The sequence below is a fragment of the Cherax quadricarinatus genome, chromosome 12, assembly GCF_038502225.1.
Source record: "Cherax quadricarinatus isolate ZL_2023a chromosome 12, ASM3850222v1, whole genome shotgun sequence".
NCBI classification, from domain to species: domain Eukaryota; kingdom Metazoa; phylum Arthropoda; class Malacostraca; order Decapoda; family Parastacidae; genus Cherax; species Cherax quadricarinatus.
Genome location: NC_091303.1, coordinates 46,053,247 through 46,076,202, shown reverse-complemented (window position 1 = coordinate 46,076,202; position 22,956 = coordinate 46,053,247). Strand labels below are relative to the sequence as shown.

The following is a 22,956-nucleotide window of genomic DNA, read 5'->3' as shown; positions in this document are numbered from 1 at the left end:
TGAAGATATGTAGCCAGGCCAGCCAGCAGGAACTATATACAACATGGCGATCAGTGAAGATATGTAGCCAGGCCAACCAGCAGGAACTATACACAACATGGCGATCAGTGAAGATATGAAGCCAGGCCAAGCAGCAGGAACTATACACAACATGGCAATCAGTGAAGATATGTAGCCAGGCCAGCCAGCAGGAACTATACACAACATGGCGATCAGTGAAGATATGTAGCCAGGCCAACCAGCAGGAACTATACACAACATGGCAATCAGTGAAGATATGAAGCCAGGCCAACCAGCAGGAACTATACACAACATGGCAATCAGTGAAGATATGTAGCCAGGCCAGCCAGCAGGAACCATACACAACATGGCAATCAGTGAAGATATGTAGCCAGGCCAGCCAGCAGGAACTATACACAACATGGCGATCAGTGAAGATATGTAGCCAGGCCAACCAGCAGGAACTATACACAACATGGCAATCAGTGAAGATATGTAGCCAGGCCAGCCAGCAGGAACTATACACAACATGGCGATCAGTGAAGATATGTAGCCAGGCCAGCCAGCAGGAACCATACACAACATGGCGATCAGTGAAGATATGTAGCCAGGCCAACCAGCAGGAACCATACACAACATGGCAATCAGTGAAGATATGAAGCCAGGCCAACCAGCAGGAACCATACACAACATGGCAATCAGTGAAGGTATGAAGCCAGGCCAACCAGCAGGAACCATACACAACATGGCGATCAGTGAAGGTATGAAGCCAGGCCAGCCAGCAGGAGCCACACATAACATGGTGGTCATCCTTAAATGAACATGTGGCATCTGCTTCCTTATATAGTTACTAAATCTCCTAGGTAAATGTTTTTCTAATGGTATGATCTGTATTCTGAAAATGAGTAGTATACAAACTGTGGATATGGATCCCAGGTTGTAACTTATTCAGATGTCACAGAAAAAAAACAGGCAACAAGGGGAGTGTGGCCTGTATGTCACAGTCGCTCATTTGCTCAGAACTACTAAACATCTCAAATGATGTAGTTGAAGTTTTGGTGGTAAAGAGTGAAGACCAAAACCTTGTCATTGTGGTTGTATACAAGCCTCCGGATGCAACTTCCCAGCAATTCCAGGAACAGCTTTTGAAAATTTACCATTGTCTAAAAAATTTCCCAACTCCTGCTGCAAATGTCTTGCTACTGGGAAATTTCAACTTGAGACACCTAAAATGGAGGAGTGTCGCAAATAATATTTTAGCAGGAGGCAGCTCAGTTGAAAATTCACACACACATGAGGTATTAAATCTTTTCACCAAATTCAATCTCAGCCCCTGCCAAACTGGCAGGGGCTGAGAATTCTTTGTGATGTTATAAAGGAGTATAATCTCTTGTGTATGAGTTTTTCAAAATTTTTCAATAGTAAAAGCAAGTTTGATATTGGCCTACAATTGTTTGCATCAAACTATTTCTCCAAGATTGATGGACTCATTACATCATCTTTACCCTGCCACAATATATGCTGTCTACAATAAAATCCCCTTCTATACTGACTGATGAAGCCTATCATGTAAGTGAAAAGTTTCAACACAAAGATACACAACTGTTGCGTGTGTGTCTTGATATTAATTTTAGGTGTTTTACCTTACTTAACATTATATTACCTTACTCTTCCTCAGGAGGGCTCGGGCCATACACAACAACTGCCGTTCACCAATCGAGAAGTTTTCGCCATTCTCCACCACTGGTGCACTAAGCTTTAAATTAAGGCTGGCAATACGATTTTTCATAAATGTCTGATCCAATGCAGACCAGATCTCTTCATCTGAATGACGGTGAAATGGATCAAGGTTATACCTGCAAAATAAACTCTGTCAACCAGTATTTGTTGAATGTATGCAAAGTTACATTTCCTAAATTAAAAAAAAATATATAAATACGGTATGGAAAATTTTCTAGGGTGATTACCTGTACGTACCTCAACATTACATGCATACGAGTAATCTCATTGGGAGACAACTATACTGTTTACTGTAGTCACCCCATGTAGACATGTGAGAAAACTTAACCACCTCTGGTCACTGCAGGTGGCCCCTTCGACCTCACAATCTTATCCATATCTATCTGAGACCAGTATAAATTGGATAGCACCCACAAGTACAGCGCTACTAATTAATTGTGGACTGTATAGATTATATTAGTTTAACTGAATGAAGGGAGGGGGGTAGGTTACACATGGATATATCCATCAAGGAAAAACATTTGTACATAATCCCACCACTTACCAGATATTCTCTGGTGGTCACTTGAAGTAGCTGGATCACCCATAACCTATCCAATTACAACATACCTAACTGGCCAGTATCAGTCTGCTATAACTAGAAGGGTTACTTAACTGTGGGGGATTGATGCTCCTCATTTCCTCCATTCACCATCTCATTTCTATGTTCTGCTACACTGACACGGTTCTTATTCCAGCAGGACGAGGTATCCAATGGTTTGTCCCGGTTTAGAAGTCGTGACTCCATAAAACTTCACTATCCTCGGGACGGGAACAATGAGGCCTAACGTGTTCACTCGGAGGAGGGCGACTTATTTCACTTCACACATTCTCTTAACTTAGTGTTATTATCACTGATTACATTACCATTCACAAGACGATTTATTTTTTATTTTTTTTTATTATCACACCGGCCGATTCCCACCAAGGCAGGGTGGCCCGAAAAAGAAAAACTTTCACCATCATTCACTCCATCACTGTCTTGCCAGAAGGGTGCTTTACACTACAGTTTTTAAACTGCAACATTAACACCCCTCCTTCAGAGTGCAGGCACTGTACTTCCCATCTCCAGGACTCAAGTCCGGCCTGCCGGTTTCCCTGAATCCCTTCATAAATGTTACTTTGCTCACACTCCAACAGCACGTCAAGTATTAAAAACCATTTGTCTCCATTCACTCCTATCAAACACGCTCACGCATGCCTGCTGGAAGTCCAAGCCCCTCGCACACAAAACCTCCTTTACCCCCTCCCTCCAACCCTTCCTAGGCCGACCCCTACCCCGCCTTCCTTCCACTACAGACTGATACACTCTTGAAGTCATTCTGTTCTTGAAGTCATTCTCTCTACATGTCCGAACCACCTCAACAACCCTTCCTCAGCCCTCTGGACAACAGTTTTGGTAATCCCGCACCTCCTCCTAACTTCCAAACTACGAATTCTCTGCATTATATTCACACCACACATTGCCCTCAGACATGACATCTCCACTGCCTCCAGCCTTCTCCTCGCTGCAACATTCATCACCCACGCTTCACACCCATATAAGAGTGTTGGTAAAACTATACTCTCATACATTCCCCTCTTTGCCTCCAAGGACAAAGTTCTTTGTCTCCACAGACTCCTAAGTGCACCACTCACTCTTTTTCCCTCATCAATTCTATGATTCACCTCATCTTTCATAGACCCATCCGCTGACACGTCCACTCCCAAATATCTGAATACGTTCACCTCCTCCATACTCTCTCCCTCCAATCTGATATTCAATCTTTCATCACCTAATCTTTTTGTTATCCTCATAACCTTACTCTTTCCTGTATTCACCTTTAATTTTCTTCTTTTGCACACCCTACCAAATTCATCCACCAATCTCTGCAACTTCTCTTCAGAATCTCCCAAGAGCACAGTGTCATCAGCAAAGAGCAGCTGTGACAACTCCCACTTTGTGTGTGATTCTTTATCTTTTAACTCCACGCCTCTTGCCAAGACCCTCGCATTTACTTCTCTTACAACCCCATCTATAAATATATTAAACAACCACGGTGACATCACACATCCTTGTCTAAGGCCTACTTTTACTGGGAAAAAATTTCCCTCTTTCCTACATACTCTAACTTGAGCCTCACTATCCTCGTAAAAACTCTTCACTGCTTTCAGTAACCTACCTCCTACACCATACACTTGCAACATCTGCCACATTGCCCCCCTATCCACCCTGTCATACGCCTTTTCCAATTTAATGTCTCATAATTATTATACACATCAGAGGTCACTCCATTAAGATCTGAGACCGATGAGTGATGATTAAATCACGGGTATTTTCCCCGGGACACTCCATGGAGACGTGCCAGTCACCACTGGTCCTACTATTATTCACTAAATTTACCACTTTATTACGGTGGTCCCATAAATCACGTTCCCTCACTCTTCACCAGGAACAGTTACGACACTTCCTATTATGAAGTGAGGCCTATATTAATCCTTAGGCCGCCGTGAACGCCAGTTTCCTGGTCCCATGTTTTCACAGCCTCCTCACCACATTCAAAAGACTCCCGCTACCCCGATGCCCTGTGTCGACCTCTCTCCCTGGACATCTGCACAGGCGCAGAGGGAACACGGTTGGTTCTATTCAAAATACAATTTAGAACAACAGTAATGCTTAATCATGTATTACCTGGAGTTTACCTGGAGAGAGTTCCGGGGGTCAACGCCCCCGCGGCCCGGTCTGTGACCAGGCCTCCTGGTGGATCAGAGCCTGATCAACCAGGCTGTTGCTGCTGGCTGCACGCAAACCAACGTACGAGCCACAGCCCGGCTGATCAGGAACTGACTTTAGGTGCTTGTCCAGTGCCAGCTTGAAGACTGCCAGGGGTCTGTTGGTAATCCCCCTTATGTGTGCTGGGAGGCAGTTGAACAGTCTCAGGCCCCTGACACTTATTGTATGGTCTCTTAACGTGCTAGTGACACCCCTGCTTTTCAGGGGATTTTCAGGGAATTTATTTTCCACATACGGGGTCCTTTGAATTACGATATTAATCCATTCCAGAAGATGTATTGCACCTCAAAACTATTGCAACTCAAACACCAAAATTAATAATTTTATAGTAATTGGTTGTAATATGCCAGACCACATCCAACTTGCTCGTGGATATTCTTACATTGTTCAAAATGGTGTTTTCTGAGTGATAAACAAGCACAGGCTGCAGCTTGAAATATCCAGAGACACTGGCACACAATAGCAGAGTAAGTCTATCTTTCATGAGCTTATGCCCAGGCAAAGTGGCAGGGTTAGCAAGACAGGGCAGAGGAGGCAGGGCAGGCAGGCAGGAAGGCACACAGGCAGATTGGTAAAGAACTATAGACTAAATTTGCACTCTTGTCTGCCATCGTCCATGTCTAGTACTTGTATGGTCTCCCTTCCTCACTCTTATAGACCAACCCCTCCCTCACCCTTACCCACTAATCTCTCCCTCACCCTACCCACAAACCCTTCCCTCACCCTACTCACTTACCCCTCTCCCTCACCCTATCCACTAAGCCCTCCCTCACCCTTGCCCACTAACCCCTTCTTCATCAACTTTCCAGTACTCTTTATTACACTACACACAGTGAATATAAAAATTGCAAGATTTTACAGTGATCCCTCGGTGATCCTTCAGTGATTCCTCAGTGATCCCTCGGTGATCCTTCAGTGATTCCTCAGTGATCCCACAGTTATCCCTCAGTGATCCCACAGTGGTCCCACAGTGAACCCACAGAGATCTTACAGTTATTCCACAGTGGTCCCACAGTGAACCCACAGAGATCTTACAGTTATTCCACAGTGGTCCCACAGACTGCAAACTGTCACCTTCACAATCATAGGCACATTAATCTCCAATCAGCACTCTTCTGAGGTTTCCCCCTGACAATCAGTACTCCTCTGAGGTTTTCCTTGACAATCAGTACTCCTCCAAGATTTCCTCAGACAATCTGTACTCCTCTGAGGTTTCCCCTAACAATCAGTACTCTTCTGAGGTTTCCTCTGACAACCAGTATTTCTCTGAGGTTTCCTCTGACAAACAGTACTCCTCTGAGGTTTCCCCTGACAATCAGTACTTCTCTGAGGTTTACCCAGACAATCAGTACTCTTCTGAGGTTTCCCCTGACAATCAGTACTCCTCTGATGTTTCCTCTGACAATCAGTACTCCTCTGAGGTTTCCTCTGACAATCAGTACTCCTCAAAGGTTTCCCCTGACAATCAGTACTTCTCTGAGGTTTCCCCTGACAATCAGTACTCCTTTGAGGTTTCCTCTGACAATCAGTTACTCTTCTGAGGTTTCCTCTGACAATCAGTACTCTGAGATTTCTCCTAACAATTAGTGCTCTTCTGAGGTTTCCCTTGATAATCTGTACTCCTCTGAGGTTTCCTCTGACAATCAGTACTCTTCTGAGGTTTCCTCTGACAATCAGTACTCCTCTGAGGTTTCCCCCTGACAATCAGTACTCTTCTGAGGTTTCCCCTGACAATCAGTACTCTTCTGATGTTTCCCCTGACAATCAGTACTCTTCTGATGTTTCCCCTGACAATGAGTACTCCTCTCAGGTTTCCCTTGGCAATCAGTACTCCTCTGAGGTTTCATCTGACAATCAGTACTCTTCTGAGGTTTCCCTGACAATGAAAATCTGTCTGGTCTCCAATTAGCTTCAGTTTTGTATTTGTCACCAAGTCTGAATATCCAGGATAAAAGAAGAATTGGAGTCTTGCATTTTCTGCATTAAGAATCATGATGGTGATCTGTGTATCATCAGCATAAAAGTGATAATCAACCCATGAATATTAAGGAATAAAACTAAGCCACTAAACCCAATGATCAACTGACTTCATTGGGTTATCCTGGATAGCTAATCCTCAGGGTTAAAAATCCCAACAAAATCATAAAATAAATAGTAATAATACTGGTCCCAGAACACAGCCCTGAGGAATGGCACAGAGCAAAGGAGATGGTTCAGATGCAGCATCACTGACTACCACCAGAGATGGTCAATAGGGAGCATTGAAATTTTGGTCAAGCTGAATCTTAGATTCAGAGCCAAATATGAAGTTGACTGGTTGAGGCTTAGCCTACAGCATTTGTGATTGAAATTTTGGAATATGTCTCTATTACCGAGTAGTACAGTGCAGTGTTTTATGCATTGTATCTATGTACTCTGCAGTATTTATAAACATTAACTAACTTTCTCTCTTTTCAGATACTCTGATTACTTATATACAGTGGACCCCCGCCTAACGAACGCATCGCATAACGTTAATTCCGCCATACGAAGCATTTTAACGCAAAAATTTTGCCTCGCCTAACGATAAAAAACTCACCCAACGTGATTCCTCCCAAACCTGTCCGTCCAGCCTGAGCGCCTCAGCTGCCCTGCCGTCATTGTTTACAAGCCAGGGTGGCCGGTTGCATGCATACATTCAATACATTTTGTATTATATTCCATTGTTTATAGTGCTTGTAACTGCTAAATAAGCTACCATGGGCCCAAAGAAAGCTTCTAGTGCCAACCCTGTGGTAAAAAGGGTGAGAAATATGTACAGCAGGGCCCCACTTATACGGCAGGTTAGGTTCCAGGCTACCGCCGTAAAGCGGAAACCGCCATAAAGTGGAACACCCTTTTTTTCCACTTATAAATGCATACAAACACTAGATAACAAGTTTACACTAACATATATTAAGTTAGCAATAGAACCAGGCATCAAAAAACAATAAAAAAGTACAATACACACATAGTTTACCTGGAGTTTACCTGGAGAGAGTTTCGGGGGTCAACGCCCCCGCGGCCCGGTCTATGACCAGGCCTCCTGGTGGATCAGCGCCTGATCAACCAGGCTGTTGCTGCTGGCTGCACGCAAACCAACGTACGAGCCACAGCCCGGCTGATCAGGAACTGACTTTAGGTGCTTGTCCAGTGCCAGCTTGAAGATTGCCAGGGGTCTGTTGGTAATCCCCCTTATGTGTGCTGGGAGGCAGTTGAACAGTCTCGGGCCCCTGACACTTATTGTATGGTCTCTTAACGTGCTAGTGACACCCCTGCTTTTCATTGGGGGGATGGTGCATCGTCTGCCAAGTCTTTTGCTTTCGTAGTGAGTGATTTTCGTGTGCAAGTTCGGTACTAGTCCCTCTAGGATTTTCCAGGTGTATATAATCATGTATCTCTCCCTCCTGCGTTCCAGGGAATACAGGTTTAGAAACCTCAAGCGCTCCCAGTAATTGAGGTGTTTTATCTCCGTTATGCGCGCCGTGAAAGTTCTCTGTACATTTTCTAGGTCGGCAATTTCACCTGCCTTGAAAGGTGCTGTTAGAGTGCAGCAATATTCCAGCCTAGATAGAACAAGTGACCTGAAGAGTGTCATCATGGGCTTGGCCTCCCTAGTTTTGAAGGTTCTCATTATCCATCCTGTCATTTTTCTAGCAGATGCGATTGATACAATGTTATGGTCCTTGAAGGTGAGATCCTCCGACATAATCACTCCCAGGTCTTTGACGTTGGTGTTTCGCTCTATTTTGTGACCAGAATTTGTTTTGTACTCTGATGAAGATTTAATTTCCTCATGTTTACCATATCTGAGTAATTGAAATTTCTCATCGTTGAACTTCATATTGTTTTCTGCAGCCCACTGAAAGATTTGGTTGATGTCCGCCTGGAGCCTTGCAGTGTCTGCAATGGAAGACACTGTCATGCAGATTCGGGTGTCATCTGCAAAGGAAGACACGGTGCTGTGGCTGACATCCTTGTCTATGTCGGATATGAGGATGAGGAACAAGATGGGAGCTAGTACTGTGCCTTGTGGAACAGAGCTTTTCACCGTAGCTGCCTCGGACTTTACTCTGTTGACGACTACTCTCTGTGTTCTGTTAGTGAGGAAATTATAGATCCATCGACCGACTTTTCCTGTTATTCCTTTAGCGCGCATTTTGTGCGCTATTACGCCATGGTCACACTTGTCGAAGGCTTTTGCAAAGTCTGTATATATTACATCTGCATTCTTTTTGTCTTCTAGTGCATTTAGGACCTTGTCGTAGTGATCCAGTAGTTGAGACAGACAGGAGCGACCTGTTCTAAACCCATGTTGCCCTGGGTTGTGTAACTGATGGGTTTCTAGATGGGTGGTGATCTTGCTTCTTAGGACCCTTTCAAAGATTTTTATGATATGGGATGTTAGTGCTATTGGTCTGTAGTTCTTTGCTGTTGCTTTACTGCCCCCTTTGTGGAGTGGGGCTATGTCTGTTGTTTTTAGTAACTGAGGGACGACCCCCGTGTCCATGCTCCCTCTCCATAGGATGGAAAAGGCTCGTGATAGGGGCTTCTTGCAGTTCTTGATGAACACAGAGTTCCATGAGTCTGGCCCTGGGGCAGAGTGCCCCAGGGCACTCATTACTTACCTTAAAATATTTATAGTCTTAATCTAGGGTGAGACAAGTAGTATTTATTGTATGTATGGTAATCAGCCAGGCTACCTTACCAGGCCACCCCACCCACACATACTATTCTATGATATTTAAGCATCCCAGAGCGATAAAATGTATATACAGTTCACTCATTACTTACCTTAAAATATAGGGTGAGATGAGTAGCATTTATTGTAAAAAATCAAGTGTGGTATGTATGGTAGTCAGCCGGGCTACCATACCAGGCCAACCCACCCACACATATATTCTATGATATTTAAGCATCCCAGAGTGATAAAATGTATATACAGTTCACTCATTACTTACCTTAAAATATTTGTAGTCTTAATGTAGGGTCAGGAGTAAGTAAATGAGATAAAACGAATAAATGAGAGAGAGAAAGAATGAGTACATGAGAGGGGACAGGCGCCGAGTTATGTAAACAAACCAGGCGAACGTAAGTTTTGTAAACAAACGAAGTGTACACGTCTGGTTTGTGTACAAGTTACATTGTGTACAGGTTGTCTCTACATTGATACGGTAGAATTAATAAAGAAGAACACTCCCATTCTCATGTAACATCATTTTGAGAAGAAATGAAGCTCTGAGTGAAGGCAATGGAAATAAGTCACACTGACTTTTTTGGGTTATCCTAGGTTCTCTACACATATGTTGTTATGTATGATAATCTATGTAACTGTATTTGTGTATACCTGAATAAACTTACTTACATACATACGAAAGGAATAATTTTCTACAGTTACCCCCAGTAACACATTTTCTCTTATGTTAGATTAGAGAAAATGTTATTCTTGCCATCACTTGTACAAGTTATGTGGCTCCCACATCTTATATTTATGTTTATTTATTCTATTGTGGGGTGTATTTATCATCTTTTTATGTTATGTATCGTGTTTATTATATAATTTTGAAAAAAAATATCATGGATGGATTAATGAAAATGTGTATATTAATGTAATATACGACATTTAATGAGACTCGGTGAGTATTGTTATTATTATTATTATCATTTCTAATATGGCGTCACTTGTGCAAGTCGTCTGCTACCACATCTCACATTTATGTTTATTTATTCTACTGTGGGGTGTATTTATCTTATTCATATGTTATGCATCGTGTTTATTATATAATTTTGAAAAAAATATCATGGATGGATTAATGAAAATGTGTATATTAACGTAATATACGACATTTAATGAGACTCGGTTAGTATTGTTATTATTATTATCATTTCTAATATGGCGTCACTTGTGCAAGTCGTCTGCTACCACATCTCACATTTATGTTTATTTATTCTACTGTGGGGTGTATTTATCTTATTTATATGTTATGCATCGTGTTTATTATATAATTTTGAAAATAATATCATAGATGGATTAATGAAAATGTGTATATTAACGTAATATACGACATTTAAATGACTCGATGATTATTATCATTACTAATATGACGTCTGGAGACATAAGACACTTACCAATTTTAATGTGTACCTGCATGCCAGAACAGTATGTAAGTTTATTTAGGTACAGGTATACATAAGTATAATTATCAGAGTACAGTGGACCCCCGCATACCGATGGCACCACATAACGATTAATCCGCATACCGCTTGCTTTAATCGCAAAAATTTTGCCTCGCATACCGCTTAAAAACCCGCTCACCGATTTTCATCCGAGACGCGTCCAATGTGCGCCCTCAGCCAGCCTCACATGTGCCGCCCGTGCCATTGTTTACCAGCCAGCCTCCGCGGTAACATCCAAGCATACAATCGGAATATTTCGTATTATTACAGTGTTTTCGGTGCTGTTTCTGGAAAATAAGTGACCATGGGCCCCAAGAAAGCTTCTAGTGCCAACCCTACACCAATAAGGGTGAGAATTCCAATAGAAATGAAGAAAGAGATCATTGATAAGTATGAAAGTGGAGTGCATATCGCCGACCTGGTCAGGTTGTACAAGAAACCCCAATCAACCATCGCTACTATTGTGGGCACCAGAAAGGCAATCAAGGAAGCTGTTCTTGCCAAAGGTTTAACTGTGTTTTCGAAACAAAGATCGCAAGTGATGGAAGATGTTGAGAGACTCTTATTGGTGTGGATAAATGAAAAACAGCTAGCAGGAGATAGCATCTCTCAAGCGATCATAAGCGAAAAGGCTAGGAAGTTGCATCAGGATTTAATTAAAAAAATGCCTGCAACTAGTGCTGATGTGAGTGAATTTAAGGCCAGCAAAGGTTGGTTTGAGAGATTTAAGAAGCGTAGTGGCATACATAGTGTGATAAGACATGGTGAGGCTGCCAGTTCGGACCACAAAGCGGCTGAAAAATATGTGCAGGAATTCAAGAAGTACATAGAGACTGAAGGACTGAAACCTGAACAAGTGTTTAATTGTGATGAAACAGGCCTGTTTTGGAAGAAAATGCCAAGTAGGACCTACATTACTCAGGAGGAAAAGGCACTCCCAGGACATAAGCCTATGAAAGACAGGCTTACTTTGTTGATGTGTTCCAATGCTACTGGTGATTGCAAAGTTAAGCCTTTATTAGTGTATCACTCTGAAACTCCCAGACCGTTCAGGCAAAAGAATGTCCTCAAGGAGAATTTGTGTGTGCTGTGGAGGGCAAACAGTAAGGCATGGGTCACTAGGGACTTTTCTATGACTGGTTACACCATGCATTTGCCCCCAATGTGAAAGATTACCTAACTGAAAAGAAATTAGAACTTAAGTGCCTCCTGGTGTTAGACAATGCCCCTGGTCATCCTACAGACGTGGCAGAGCGACTTTATGGGGACATGAAATTCATTAAGGTGAAGTTTTTGCCTCCTAATACCACTCCTCTCCTGCAGCCCATGGACCAGCAGGTTATTGCAAACTTCAAGAAACTGTACACAAAAGCTCTGTTTGAAAGGTGCTTTGTAGTGACCTCAGAAACTCAATTGACTCTAAGAGAGTTTTGGAGAGAGCACTTTAATATCCTCAATTGTGTAAACCTTATAGGTAAGGCTTGGGAGGGAGTGACTAAGAAGACCTTGAACTCTGCTTGGAAGAAACTGTGGCCAGAATGTGTAGACAAAAGGGATTTTGAAGGGTTTGAGGCTAACCCTGAGAGGATTATGCCAGTTGAGGAATCCATTGTGGCATTGGGAAAGTCCTTGGGGTTGGAGGTTAGTGGGGAGGATGTGGAAGAGTTGGTGGAGGAGGACAATGAAGAACTAACCACTGATGAGCTCATAGATCAACTTCAAGAGCAAGAGGCCAGACCTGAGAAAACTGGTTCAGAGGAGGGGAGAGAGAAATTGAAGAAGTTGCCTACTACAAAGATTAAGGAAATCTGTGGAATGTGGCTGAAAGTGCAAACCTTTATGGATGAGTATCACCCTCACACAGCTATTGCAAGCCGTGCTGGTGATTATTACACTGACAATGTTGTGAAACACTTTAGGGAAGTCATAAAGGAACGAGAGGTACAGGCCACTATGGACAGATATGTTGTGCGAAAGAAGTCCAGTGACTCTGAAGCTGGTCCTAGTGGCATTAAAAGAAGAAGGGAAGTAACCCCAGAAAAGGACTTGACACCTCAAGTCTTAATGGAAGGGGATTCTCCTTCTAAACACTAACACTCTCTCTCCCCTCCTCCCATCCCATCAATCATCACCAGATCTTCAATAAAAGTAAGTGTCATGTAAGTGTGCATGCCTTTTTCAGTTTGTGTGTATTAAAATTAACATTTCATGTGGTAAATTTTTTTTTTTTCATACTTTTGGGTCTCTTGCACGGATTAATTTGATTTCCATTATTTCTTATGGGGAAAATTCATTCGCATACCGATTATTTCGCATAACAATGACCCCTCTTGCACGGATTAAAATCGGTATGCGGGGGTCCACTGTATATATAAAATATGAAATAACTTTTAAAAACATTTGAAATTTTGGAGTTTCCAGACAAAATGGAGAGACTTAGTGCTTACTGAGCTCATGGAGAATGTAAACAAACAGGGTGGGGCACGGTGACCGTATTAGAAAGTCAGGTGGGGGGAGCCGTATAGCGAGTTTTGGTCATAATTTGAAATGTCCGTATTAGCGGAACGCCGTAAAGTGAAACGCCGTAAAGCGGGGCCTTCCTGTACTATCATACCATGGTCAGCTGCTGCTGCACCATGGTCAGCTGTTGCTGCACCATGGTCAGCTGTTGCTGCACCAGTCAGCTGTTGCTGAACCATGGTCAGCTGCTGCTGCACCACAGTCAGCTGCTGCTGCACCACCATCAGCTGTTGCTGCACCACGGTCAGCTGCTGCTGCACCACAGTCAGCTGTTGCTGAACCATGGTCAGCTGCTGCTGCACCACGGTCAGCTGCTGCTGCACCACAGTCAGCTGCTGCTGCACCACTGTCAGCTGCTGCTGCACCACAGTCAGCTGTTGCTGAACCACGGTCAGCTGCTGCTGCACCATGGTCAGCTGCTGCTGCACCACCATCACCTGTTTCTGACCAACATGACTCGTCCAGAACCTGTCCGTCCAGCCTGAGCGCCTCAGCTGCCCTGCCGTCATTGCTTACAAGCCAGGGTGGCCGGTTGCATGCATACATTTGATACATTTTGTATTATTCCATTGTTTTTAGTGCTTGTAACTGCCAAATAAGCCAACATGGGCCCAAAGAAAGCTTCTAGTGCCAACCCTGTGGTAAAAAGGGTGAGAAATACTATCGAAATACTATCGTACCACAGTCAGCTGCTGCTGCACCATGGTCAGCTGCTGCTGCTGCACCATGGTCAGCTGCTGCTGCTGCACCAAAGTCAGCTGCTGCTGCACCATGGTCAGCTGCTGCTGCACCAAAGTAAACTGTTGCTGAACCACGGTCAGCTGCTGCTGTACCAAAATCAGCTGTTGCTGAACCATGGTCAGCTGTTGCTGCACCACGGTCAGCTGTTGCTGCACCACAGTCAGCTGCTGCTGCACCACAGTCAGCTGCTGCTGCTGCACCACCATCAGCTGTTGCTGCACCACAGTCAGCTGTTGCTGCTGCTGCACCACCATTAGCAGTACTACTCGAAGATGTGGAGTGTGTTGAGTGTTGTTGGTGTTGCTTAACGGGAAACAATTACCGAGAAACAATTAACCCTTAAATGGTCCAAATGTATATATACGTTTTTTCAACATCCGAAAGTATGTAAAAAAATGTAGATCTTTTTTTTATGTTTTACATTTGAAAACGTGTAAAAAAACTTTTATCTACATTATTTTTTGTTATATTTGAAAATATGTAAAAAAAAGTAGATCTACTTCTGTAGCACTACGAATTTGAACGTCGATCTGTTTGGACCGTTTAAGGGTTAACCCCAGATTGTTACCCACCCAGGATAACCCAAGAAAGCCAGTGCATCATCAAGGACTGTCAAACTTATTTCCATTGGGGTCCTTAATTAATCATACACTTGCATATTTTAAATCCTACCTTTCTAATAGGTATCAGTATGTCACCATTAAAGACACAGCCTCATCAATACGGCCACTTGATACTGGAGTTGTGCAGGGAAGTGTCCTTGGACCCCTGCTCTTCCTCATTTACATCAATGATCTTCCAAACATATCCCAACACCTGAAACCCATTCTCTTTGCTGATGACACGACTTATGTCATCTCCCACCCTAATTTTGCCACCCTCAACACCATTGTTAACGAGGAGCTGCTTAAAATATCGACTTGGATGACAGCCAGTAAACTTACACTTAACACGACAAAACCTACTATATTATGTTTGGTAGCAGAGCAGGTGTTGCACAACTTAACATTAAGATTGACAACACTCTAATTGCCAGACATAATGAGGGCAAATTCCTTGGCCTATACCTCGACAACAACCTAAATTTCAGCACCCATATCCAACACATAACAAAATAATTATCCAAAACGATGGGGATCCTGTCCAAGATACAATACTATGTGCCGCAAACTGCCCTTCTCACACTATACCATTCACTTATATATCTATACCTCACCTATGCTATCTGTGCTTGGGGTTCAACTGCAGCAACACACCTAAAGCCAATAATAATAATCCAATAAAATAATAATCCAAAAAAAAGCCGCAGTAACAATAATCACTAAATCCCATCCCTGGCAACATACCCCCCCTATTCTTCATAGATCTAAACTTACTCCCTGTTCAGAACATCCGCACTTACTACTGTGCAATCTATATCTACAGGACCTTAAATTCCAATATTAACCTTGATCTAAAATGCTTTCTTGACAGTTGTGACAGGATCCACAGGCATAACACCAGACACAAACATGTCTATGACATTCCCCATGTTTGACTAAACCTTTACAAAAATTCAATATATTTCAAAGGACCTAAAATCTGGAACACCCTACCTGAAAACTCTAGAACTGCAGACATATTCATCATTTTCAAAATTACAGTTAGAAAACATCTTATCTCCCTGATACACCCCGACAACTAACTACATGATAACCACCTGGTTGTTCACAATTACACTCACTCACCCACTGACTATAAACCCAGAAATACTAATCTTAATCTTAAAATAACAAATCCTAACTAGTCATAAGTTTGCCTATGATACTCCAATATAGACACTTTGTATTGTGCCAAAACAAAAGCATTCACATTGCTAAACTCACAAATTATGATGTAGTCACTTAGCCTTAATACCATAATCTGTAAGGATTTAATGTTAAGAATTAATCTAAGTCTGCCCGAAATGCCTAGCCATGCTAGGTGTCCTAGTGGCCCCCTCTGTAAATAGTATTTTATAACATGTAAACCACACAATACCCAAAACCTGTAAACCCCACATTGTAACCCTTATAGAGAATAAACTTGAATTGAATTGAATTGAATTGTCCCCCAGGATGTGACCCAGAACAGTCGACTAACACCCAGGTGAACAGGAAAAAATGCCTGGAACTAGAGCTCATATTGGTGAATTTAAGGCCAGCAAAGGTTGGTTTGAGAGATTTAAGAATTGTAGTGGCATACACAGTGTGATGCATGGTGAAGCTGAAAAATTCCAACCCCAACAAGTGTTCAGTTGTGACGAAACAGGCCTGTTCTGGAAGAAAATGCCAAACAGGACCTACATTACTCAGGAGGAAAAGGCACTCCCAGGACACAAGCCTGTGAAAGACAGGCTAACTCTCATGTTTTGTTGTAATGCTAGTGGGGATTGCAAAATGAAGCCTTTACTCATGCATCACTCTGAAAATCCCAGAGTGTTCAAGAAAACAGTGTCTCATCACTCATCAATACTCTTCAGTAAAGGCAAGTGTCATTTTAACATTTATTTATGTAGTCATTGTGCATGTCTCATTGTTTTCTTTGTAGGGAAATGTATATTTCCTGAAAAATAAATTGTTTTTTAATACTTTTGGCTGTCTGGAACGGATTAATTGGATTTCCATTATTTCTTATGGGGAAAATTAATTCGGCTAACGATGAGCTCTCAGGAACGGATTAATATCGTTAGGTGAGGTTCCACTGTACTTTACTATTGAGATAACTACAATGTCAATGAGGAAAGCCATAGAACATGCATTTGTTTGGCCATGCCAGTGTTCTTCCAATGAACAAACAACACTCGATCACTAGTGCACTCAGCTCACACATTGAGGTCCACAGTTCGAATCTCTGGCATGCCTGGAAAACATTAAAGACGTGTTTCCATAAGACACCTTCCATCCATGTTCACCTGTCAGTATAAAATAAGTACCTGGGTGTTAGTTGACTGGTGTGGGTCGCATCCTGGGACAAAACTGACCTAGTTTGCCCAAAATACTCAGCATAACAAGGGGCTTTCTATATAGTTGTATATCACTGATGTCAGCTAGGCCTGTATACCATGTTCATGTACTTGTAGTAAATAAAGATATTATTATTATAAAAAAAAAAGGTGATGTGTTAAGGAACTGCTGGCAATATAAATGTGATGAAGGAAAGTTTACTGAAGTTTCAGAGACAATTGGAGACAGAAAGACTATTCCTATTCTCAGCCAGAGAACTAATGAGAAAAGATTGAGAAAATTGTACAGTAGAGGAACAGAACTTAATAATTACAAAAATGTCTCCAAAAAAGCTAAATTTCAGGAAGAAATTAACAAGTTGTTTGATATATGTAGTTCTTTCTGCCCTACTGCCTCCTGTCAAGATGTAGGGTGCAAAATAAAGGAGTGATGGATACCACCTGGCCTGTAATTGTGATGTAAGGTACTTGAGGTACAGTTCCTCCTTGACCAGAGAGGTGATAGGAAGATGAAAATTAGCTGTGTTGACATGACAGTAACGAGGATGTGGGATAGAGTGACGGTAAAAGAGGAGAAGGATGCAGCCAGAGCCAGGAAGCAACTGGAGGAAAGACAGAGTGAACCGGCAGCTGGAGAAGTTTCTGATTCTGACAATAATTCAAATGATGCCAGAGATAGCCCTTCTGTTGATACTGATGCTGACTATGTCTTGAGTGGTCTGACTGCCAGCAGTTCACAGCAGAACAGAACAAGACTCCCCACACTGGCAGCCCCATATGACCAATATTTGATCAGTGATTATGCTGGAGCTGCCATTGCTACTACCACCTTAATGGCATTATCACCAAGGATGACAAGTCAAGTTATTGGACCATAGAAGTTTCGAGATACCAGACACAAATACTGAATGGAGAAGCAAGAAAATGACTCAGTCAGGAGCTGAAAAGAGTCGTCATTATGATTATGTGGTTCAACATCAAGCTGCATCCTTATGTCACACATGGTCCAAAGAATGTCTTCCAGTCACTGCAATTTATGAGACATCTGAACAGTGAAGAAAAGAAGATAGTAAAAAAAAGATTGTCCAATGAAATTTCTACTTTGCTCATACACATCAGCTGCTTCTTGGTATGTGCACTGATGAGGACATGACTGTGAGAGACAAAGCTGTGTTAATGATAGAAAAATTAGAGAAGAGAATCAGCAGACAAAAGAAAGTACTGAGAGCTATGATGAAGATGGAGAAGATTCTGCTGATGCTGTTGATGAGGACTTGTTAATCTACAGTGATGATGATGACAGTGAAGATGAAGAGAATGACAATGTGGCTCCTATTATCAACTAAAGACAAGCAGTGATTCCCACACTAAAGTGGCATGCAAAGAACTATCATTCCATGATTGACTGGAAGACTGAACTCAAAACTGAAAATTATTGAGACTCCACTGGAGGTGCCCAAGTGCCCAGACAACACTCAAGCTGTTGAGAGAGGGATAAAATTGATGACTGAAGCTTACACTGAAGTGACTGGACAGAAGACAAGAAATGGATATATCATGCAAAGAATTTTTTTCCAGGAAAGTGATGCCCAAGTTCTGCACCAAGGAAGACTTCACTTACAACTTATAATAGTTTAAAATTAAATAGTTGAGGATTGATATAACCCATGCACATTTGATTATACAATCTTCACAACCAAAAATGATATAAACCATGTACACTTGATTATTAAATTGACAACCAATAAATTATAACTAATTGCTTTCAATGGTGTATAATTTGACAAAAAGTCGATCACAATGCTGCAGGGTAAATGTGCACGATGTGGTCTGAAATTCTGCACAGAAGTTTGTTGTGACCATAAAAATAATTCCAGAAAAGTGTAACTTGCATCTTTAAAATTTGTATTTTTTCAATGCTCCCTAATGATCAACCAGAAAGAAGTAACAATGCAATATCCCTCTGACCACAGCCAAAAAAAATCACCTATCATCAGTCCAAGATCAATGATATCAAATGAAGCTGAGAGAGTCAACAAAATTAGCAGCAACACATTTTTTAAACATGTATTCAATGCCAGGTCATTATAAACTTGTCATAAAGCCATCTCAGTTGAATAATATGGACTACATGTCGAGAGAACACCCAGTAAAACATTACTCTACTCCAAAAAACAGCAGCCTCAGTCACTTTAGAAGGGAATATAATATTAGAAACAGGATGATATTTTGACATGCTTTCTGAACCAAGGAAAAGGATTCATGAGAAGCAGGTGAAATAGAGCTTCCTTCACTGACTGTGGAAAACATCAACCCTCACAACAATAAATGATCAACACATTTATAAAAGGAACAACATTTTGTTTGGGCAAAATCTTTCAAATTAAAATTTATTTATTTCTTTGCAAGTAGTACACTGAGATTATGTATTTACAATAATGGGTTGCAATGCAAAAAGAGAACCTCTATTATGCCTAGGCATTATGGGCCGACTTAATTTATTGGCTTGCTGACTACTTAACACTAAAGAAATTTACCATAGTTGTACAGTAGTTCTATTAATTATAAGTGAATCTAATTTACATAAACCAAAGGATATATTCATATATTCAAAAATGCCTTTTGTGAAACATGATTCAATTATATTCCTGTCAACAATGGACAATAGGTTCAAAAGAAAATATTGAAATTATATTATGCAAATATTGAGTATTGAGCATTTAGTCTAGGATGATTAAGTGGCTTTTGAGAAGAGTCTTAAATTGATTTTCAGACCGGGTTACTTTAGTATTTTCTGGTAATGAATTCCAAATTTTGGGGCCCTTTATGTGCATAGAGTTTTTACACAGTGTGATATGGACACGGGGTACACCAAAAAGAGATCTGCGTCTTGTGTTATGGTCGTGTGTCCTATCAAGGTTGGTGAGAAGTTTGAGTGGAGGGTTTATGTTTGCGTGTATTGTTCTATGTATGTAGTAGGCACATGAATAAGTGTAGATGTTCTTAATGGTGAGCAGATTTAGACTTTTGAAAATTGGTGGAGTATACTGTCAGGAGTGGGAATTTATCATCATTCTGACTGCTGCCTTTTGCTGGGTTATTAGTGGTCTTAGGTGATTCAATGTTGTTGATCCCCATGCCCAAATTCCATATGTGAGATAAGGGTATATGAGTGAATGGTACAGTGCCAGGAGAGCTGATTGTGGAATGTAGTACCTTATCTTTGATAGTATGCCTACAGTCTTGGAGATTTTCTTGGTGATTTGTTGTATATGTGTCTGGAATTTGAGGCTACTGTCAAGGTGGATTCTTAGGAACTTTCCCTCTGTGACTCTTGTGACAAGTGATCCGTTAAGCATTACTTTAAGTGGAACATTTGCAGCTTTGTTTCCAAAATGAATGAAATAGGTTTTATCAGTATTCAGGGTAAGTTTATTGGTCATCCAGGCAGATATTTTCTGCAATTCGGCATTTACAGTGTTGGCCAGTATGACTGGGTTTCGGTGGGAGAAGACATATGTAGTGTCATCTGCAAATAATATGGGTTTGAGTAGCTGTGATGCATTCAGAAGATCATTGATGTAGATGAGAAAGAGGAGTGGTCCAAGGACACTTCCCTGTGGGACTCCTACTGTGATTGGTTGAATGGATGTGAAGGAAAAGTTCAATAAATAGGAGTAGAGAGGGAATATACAGTAACAATAGTTTCATTGCCAGCTACTCGTTAAGGTAGGGGCAGTCTAGCTCCCGATATTCCCGCCTTTTCTCCCCCAACCCCTAAATTGATAGTTTGTCTGCCGGCTACTAGTTAAGGTAGGGTAAGTCAAGCTCCCGTTTTTCCCGCCTTTTCTCCCCCTCCCTGAAAGTGATAGTTTGACTGCCGGCTGCTTGTTAAGGTAGGGTCAGTCTAGCTCCCGCTATCCCTTCCCCTCCCTCTTCCCCCCCCCTCGAAAGGTGACGTGTGGGGCTCTGGTCAAACAGTAAATCACTCGACTCACAGCTCCCAACTCTACTGTAAGTACATGCCTGCCTTGTATTCTAGTGGATTTATTGGTTAAAAGCTTCACTTTTGACCAATAATAAACTTAGTCCTTTCAGCCTTGCTCTATGTTTACTGTTGTAATAATCACCACATCTTTTGGGTATCGTACTTACCATGGAGAGTGATTATTTAAGCAGTGGGTAACCTGTCTATCTTTTCAGCTTGGATGACAGTGAGGGTCACCTGTCAATCAACGAGCAGAACAGGAGAAGGACTAACGTCCAAAGACTTCTCCATTTTGTATTGAAGTACCTGTGCACCTGTATGAAATTGCAGGACATAACCCCACATCATTGCAGCGGTAAAGAACCTGCTTTCCTGTCATCGGGATATTATACTCACGGCAATAATCTGTGAAGATCTAGCCAGTGGTGGTCACCAACACCTGCGACCCCCCCCCCCATCAGCAACGGCTACGATTTCAACAACAGTGTCACCAACACCAGACACCCACGTTTTATATACATTTAAATTAGCGTTGAATTCAGTTATCATTTATATTTTTCATTTTTCATTTTCTTTAATGTAGGATTAATATTTCATATTTAAGTGTTTTACATTTTATATTTTCTATATAATAAAGTGTTTATGTTTGTCTGTTATTATTTCTTTTTCTATTCACTAATTTTCCTGAGGAGGAGCCAGCCTGAGTAATACTGACTGAAGTGGTTACAGGGCTGAGTAAGCCTTCACAAGTGGCGACCTTGCCAGGATTTTCTCTACTGAATCAAGATTCAACTCCATCTCGAATCTACCATTGGAACTTCAACGCTGCATACCACAGACGGTTACCACCAGCCATGAGTAATCATTCTCTATGGTAGGACTACGGTACAGGTATTTAAAAGATTTGGTGATTGTTATAGTCTCAATTTATTGTAAGTCAAGTCAGGCAGGATATAATAGTTAATTCTGCCACCTTTCATGTGAGCTTGAAACACTTTGGAGGATTAAACTCTAGGGACCCGAGATTTTCCAGTGACAAATTGTTTCATTGAGCTCTTCATTATATCAAGGGAACTGTCATAGGACACTCTTGATTTGTTGGTGAGAAGATTGGATGGTCAAGTGACCCCATTCTACTTACTGTTTGCTCGGAGTCGGCATAGAACCCTTCGTTTTCATTAATACATATTGTTTAATTGAAGCAGGGATCGAGCCCTCTGGTTTATTTACAGTTTGAGCGGAGCAGGAATTGAACCCTCCGTTTTCTTTAATACCCGTTTCATTTCCCCTGATAGTTTAAGTTATTCTTGCAAGTATGGAGGAATACCAGTTTTGGATGAATGCTGGAAGTAAGTTAGGAATAACAGGGAAAAATTTAGAATCTTTCATTAGTGCTAAAATCCAGGAAAGACTTGAAAGAGAGAGAATAGAAAGAGAAAGAGAGGATAAAAAGGAGAGAGATCAAATTGAAAGAGAGAATCAAGAAAGACAGTTAGAAAGAGAGAGAGAAGACAAAAAAGAGCGTGATAGACTTGATCGTGAGGAAAGAGCTAAAGTACGTGAAGAACAAGCTAAGATACGTGAGGAGCAAGTTAAATTAAGGGAACTTGAGGAAAGAGCAAAGGATAGAGAATATGAGTTAAGAGAAAGAGAAAAGGATCGCGAGCTCGAACAAACTCGCCTTGAATTAGAGAATAAAAAGTTAACTTTCTCACAACAGCAATTAGATGAAGGAGTAATGGAACAACGTGCAGCTAGTGCACATATTCCAACACCTAATTTACCTCCCTTCACAGAGGGTGAAGACATTACTTCATACATTATCAGGTTTGAGAATACTGCTACCCTCTGTGAATGGCCTGCTGACACCTGGGCTACCAGGTTAGGAATGTTATTTTCTGGTACAGCCTTGAATATCTATGCAACTTTGTCGCAGGATATCATATGTAATTATAACCTACTGAAGAAGGCAATCCT

At 41.6% G+C, this 22,956-nt stretch overlaps 1 protein-coding gene across 1 annotated transcript in view; it reads right to left on the bottom strand.

The window, feature by feature from the left end:
* Positions 1-1,638: 1,638 nt before the first annotated feature.
* LOC128686555 (ATP-binding cassette sub-family C member 5) overlaps positions 1,639-22,956 on the bottom strand; it is a 537,407-nt gene continuing 516,089 nt past the window's right edge. Inside the window, exon 17 of the mRNA XM_070084337.1 lies at positions 1,639-1,856. Coding sequence (XP_069940438.1) covers positions 1,655-1,856 — 202 coding nt within the window. The 3' untranslated portion in view covers positions 1,639-1,654. The remainder of the gene's footprint in view (positions 1,857-22,956) is intronic.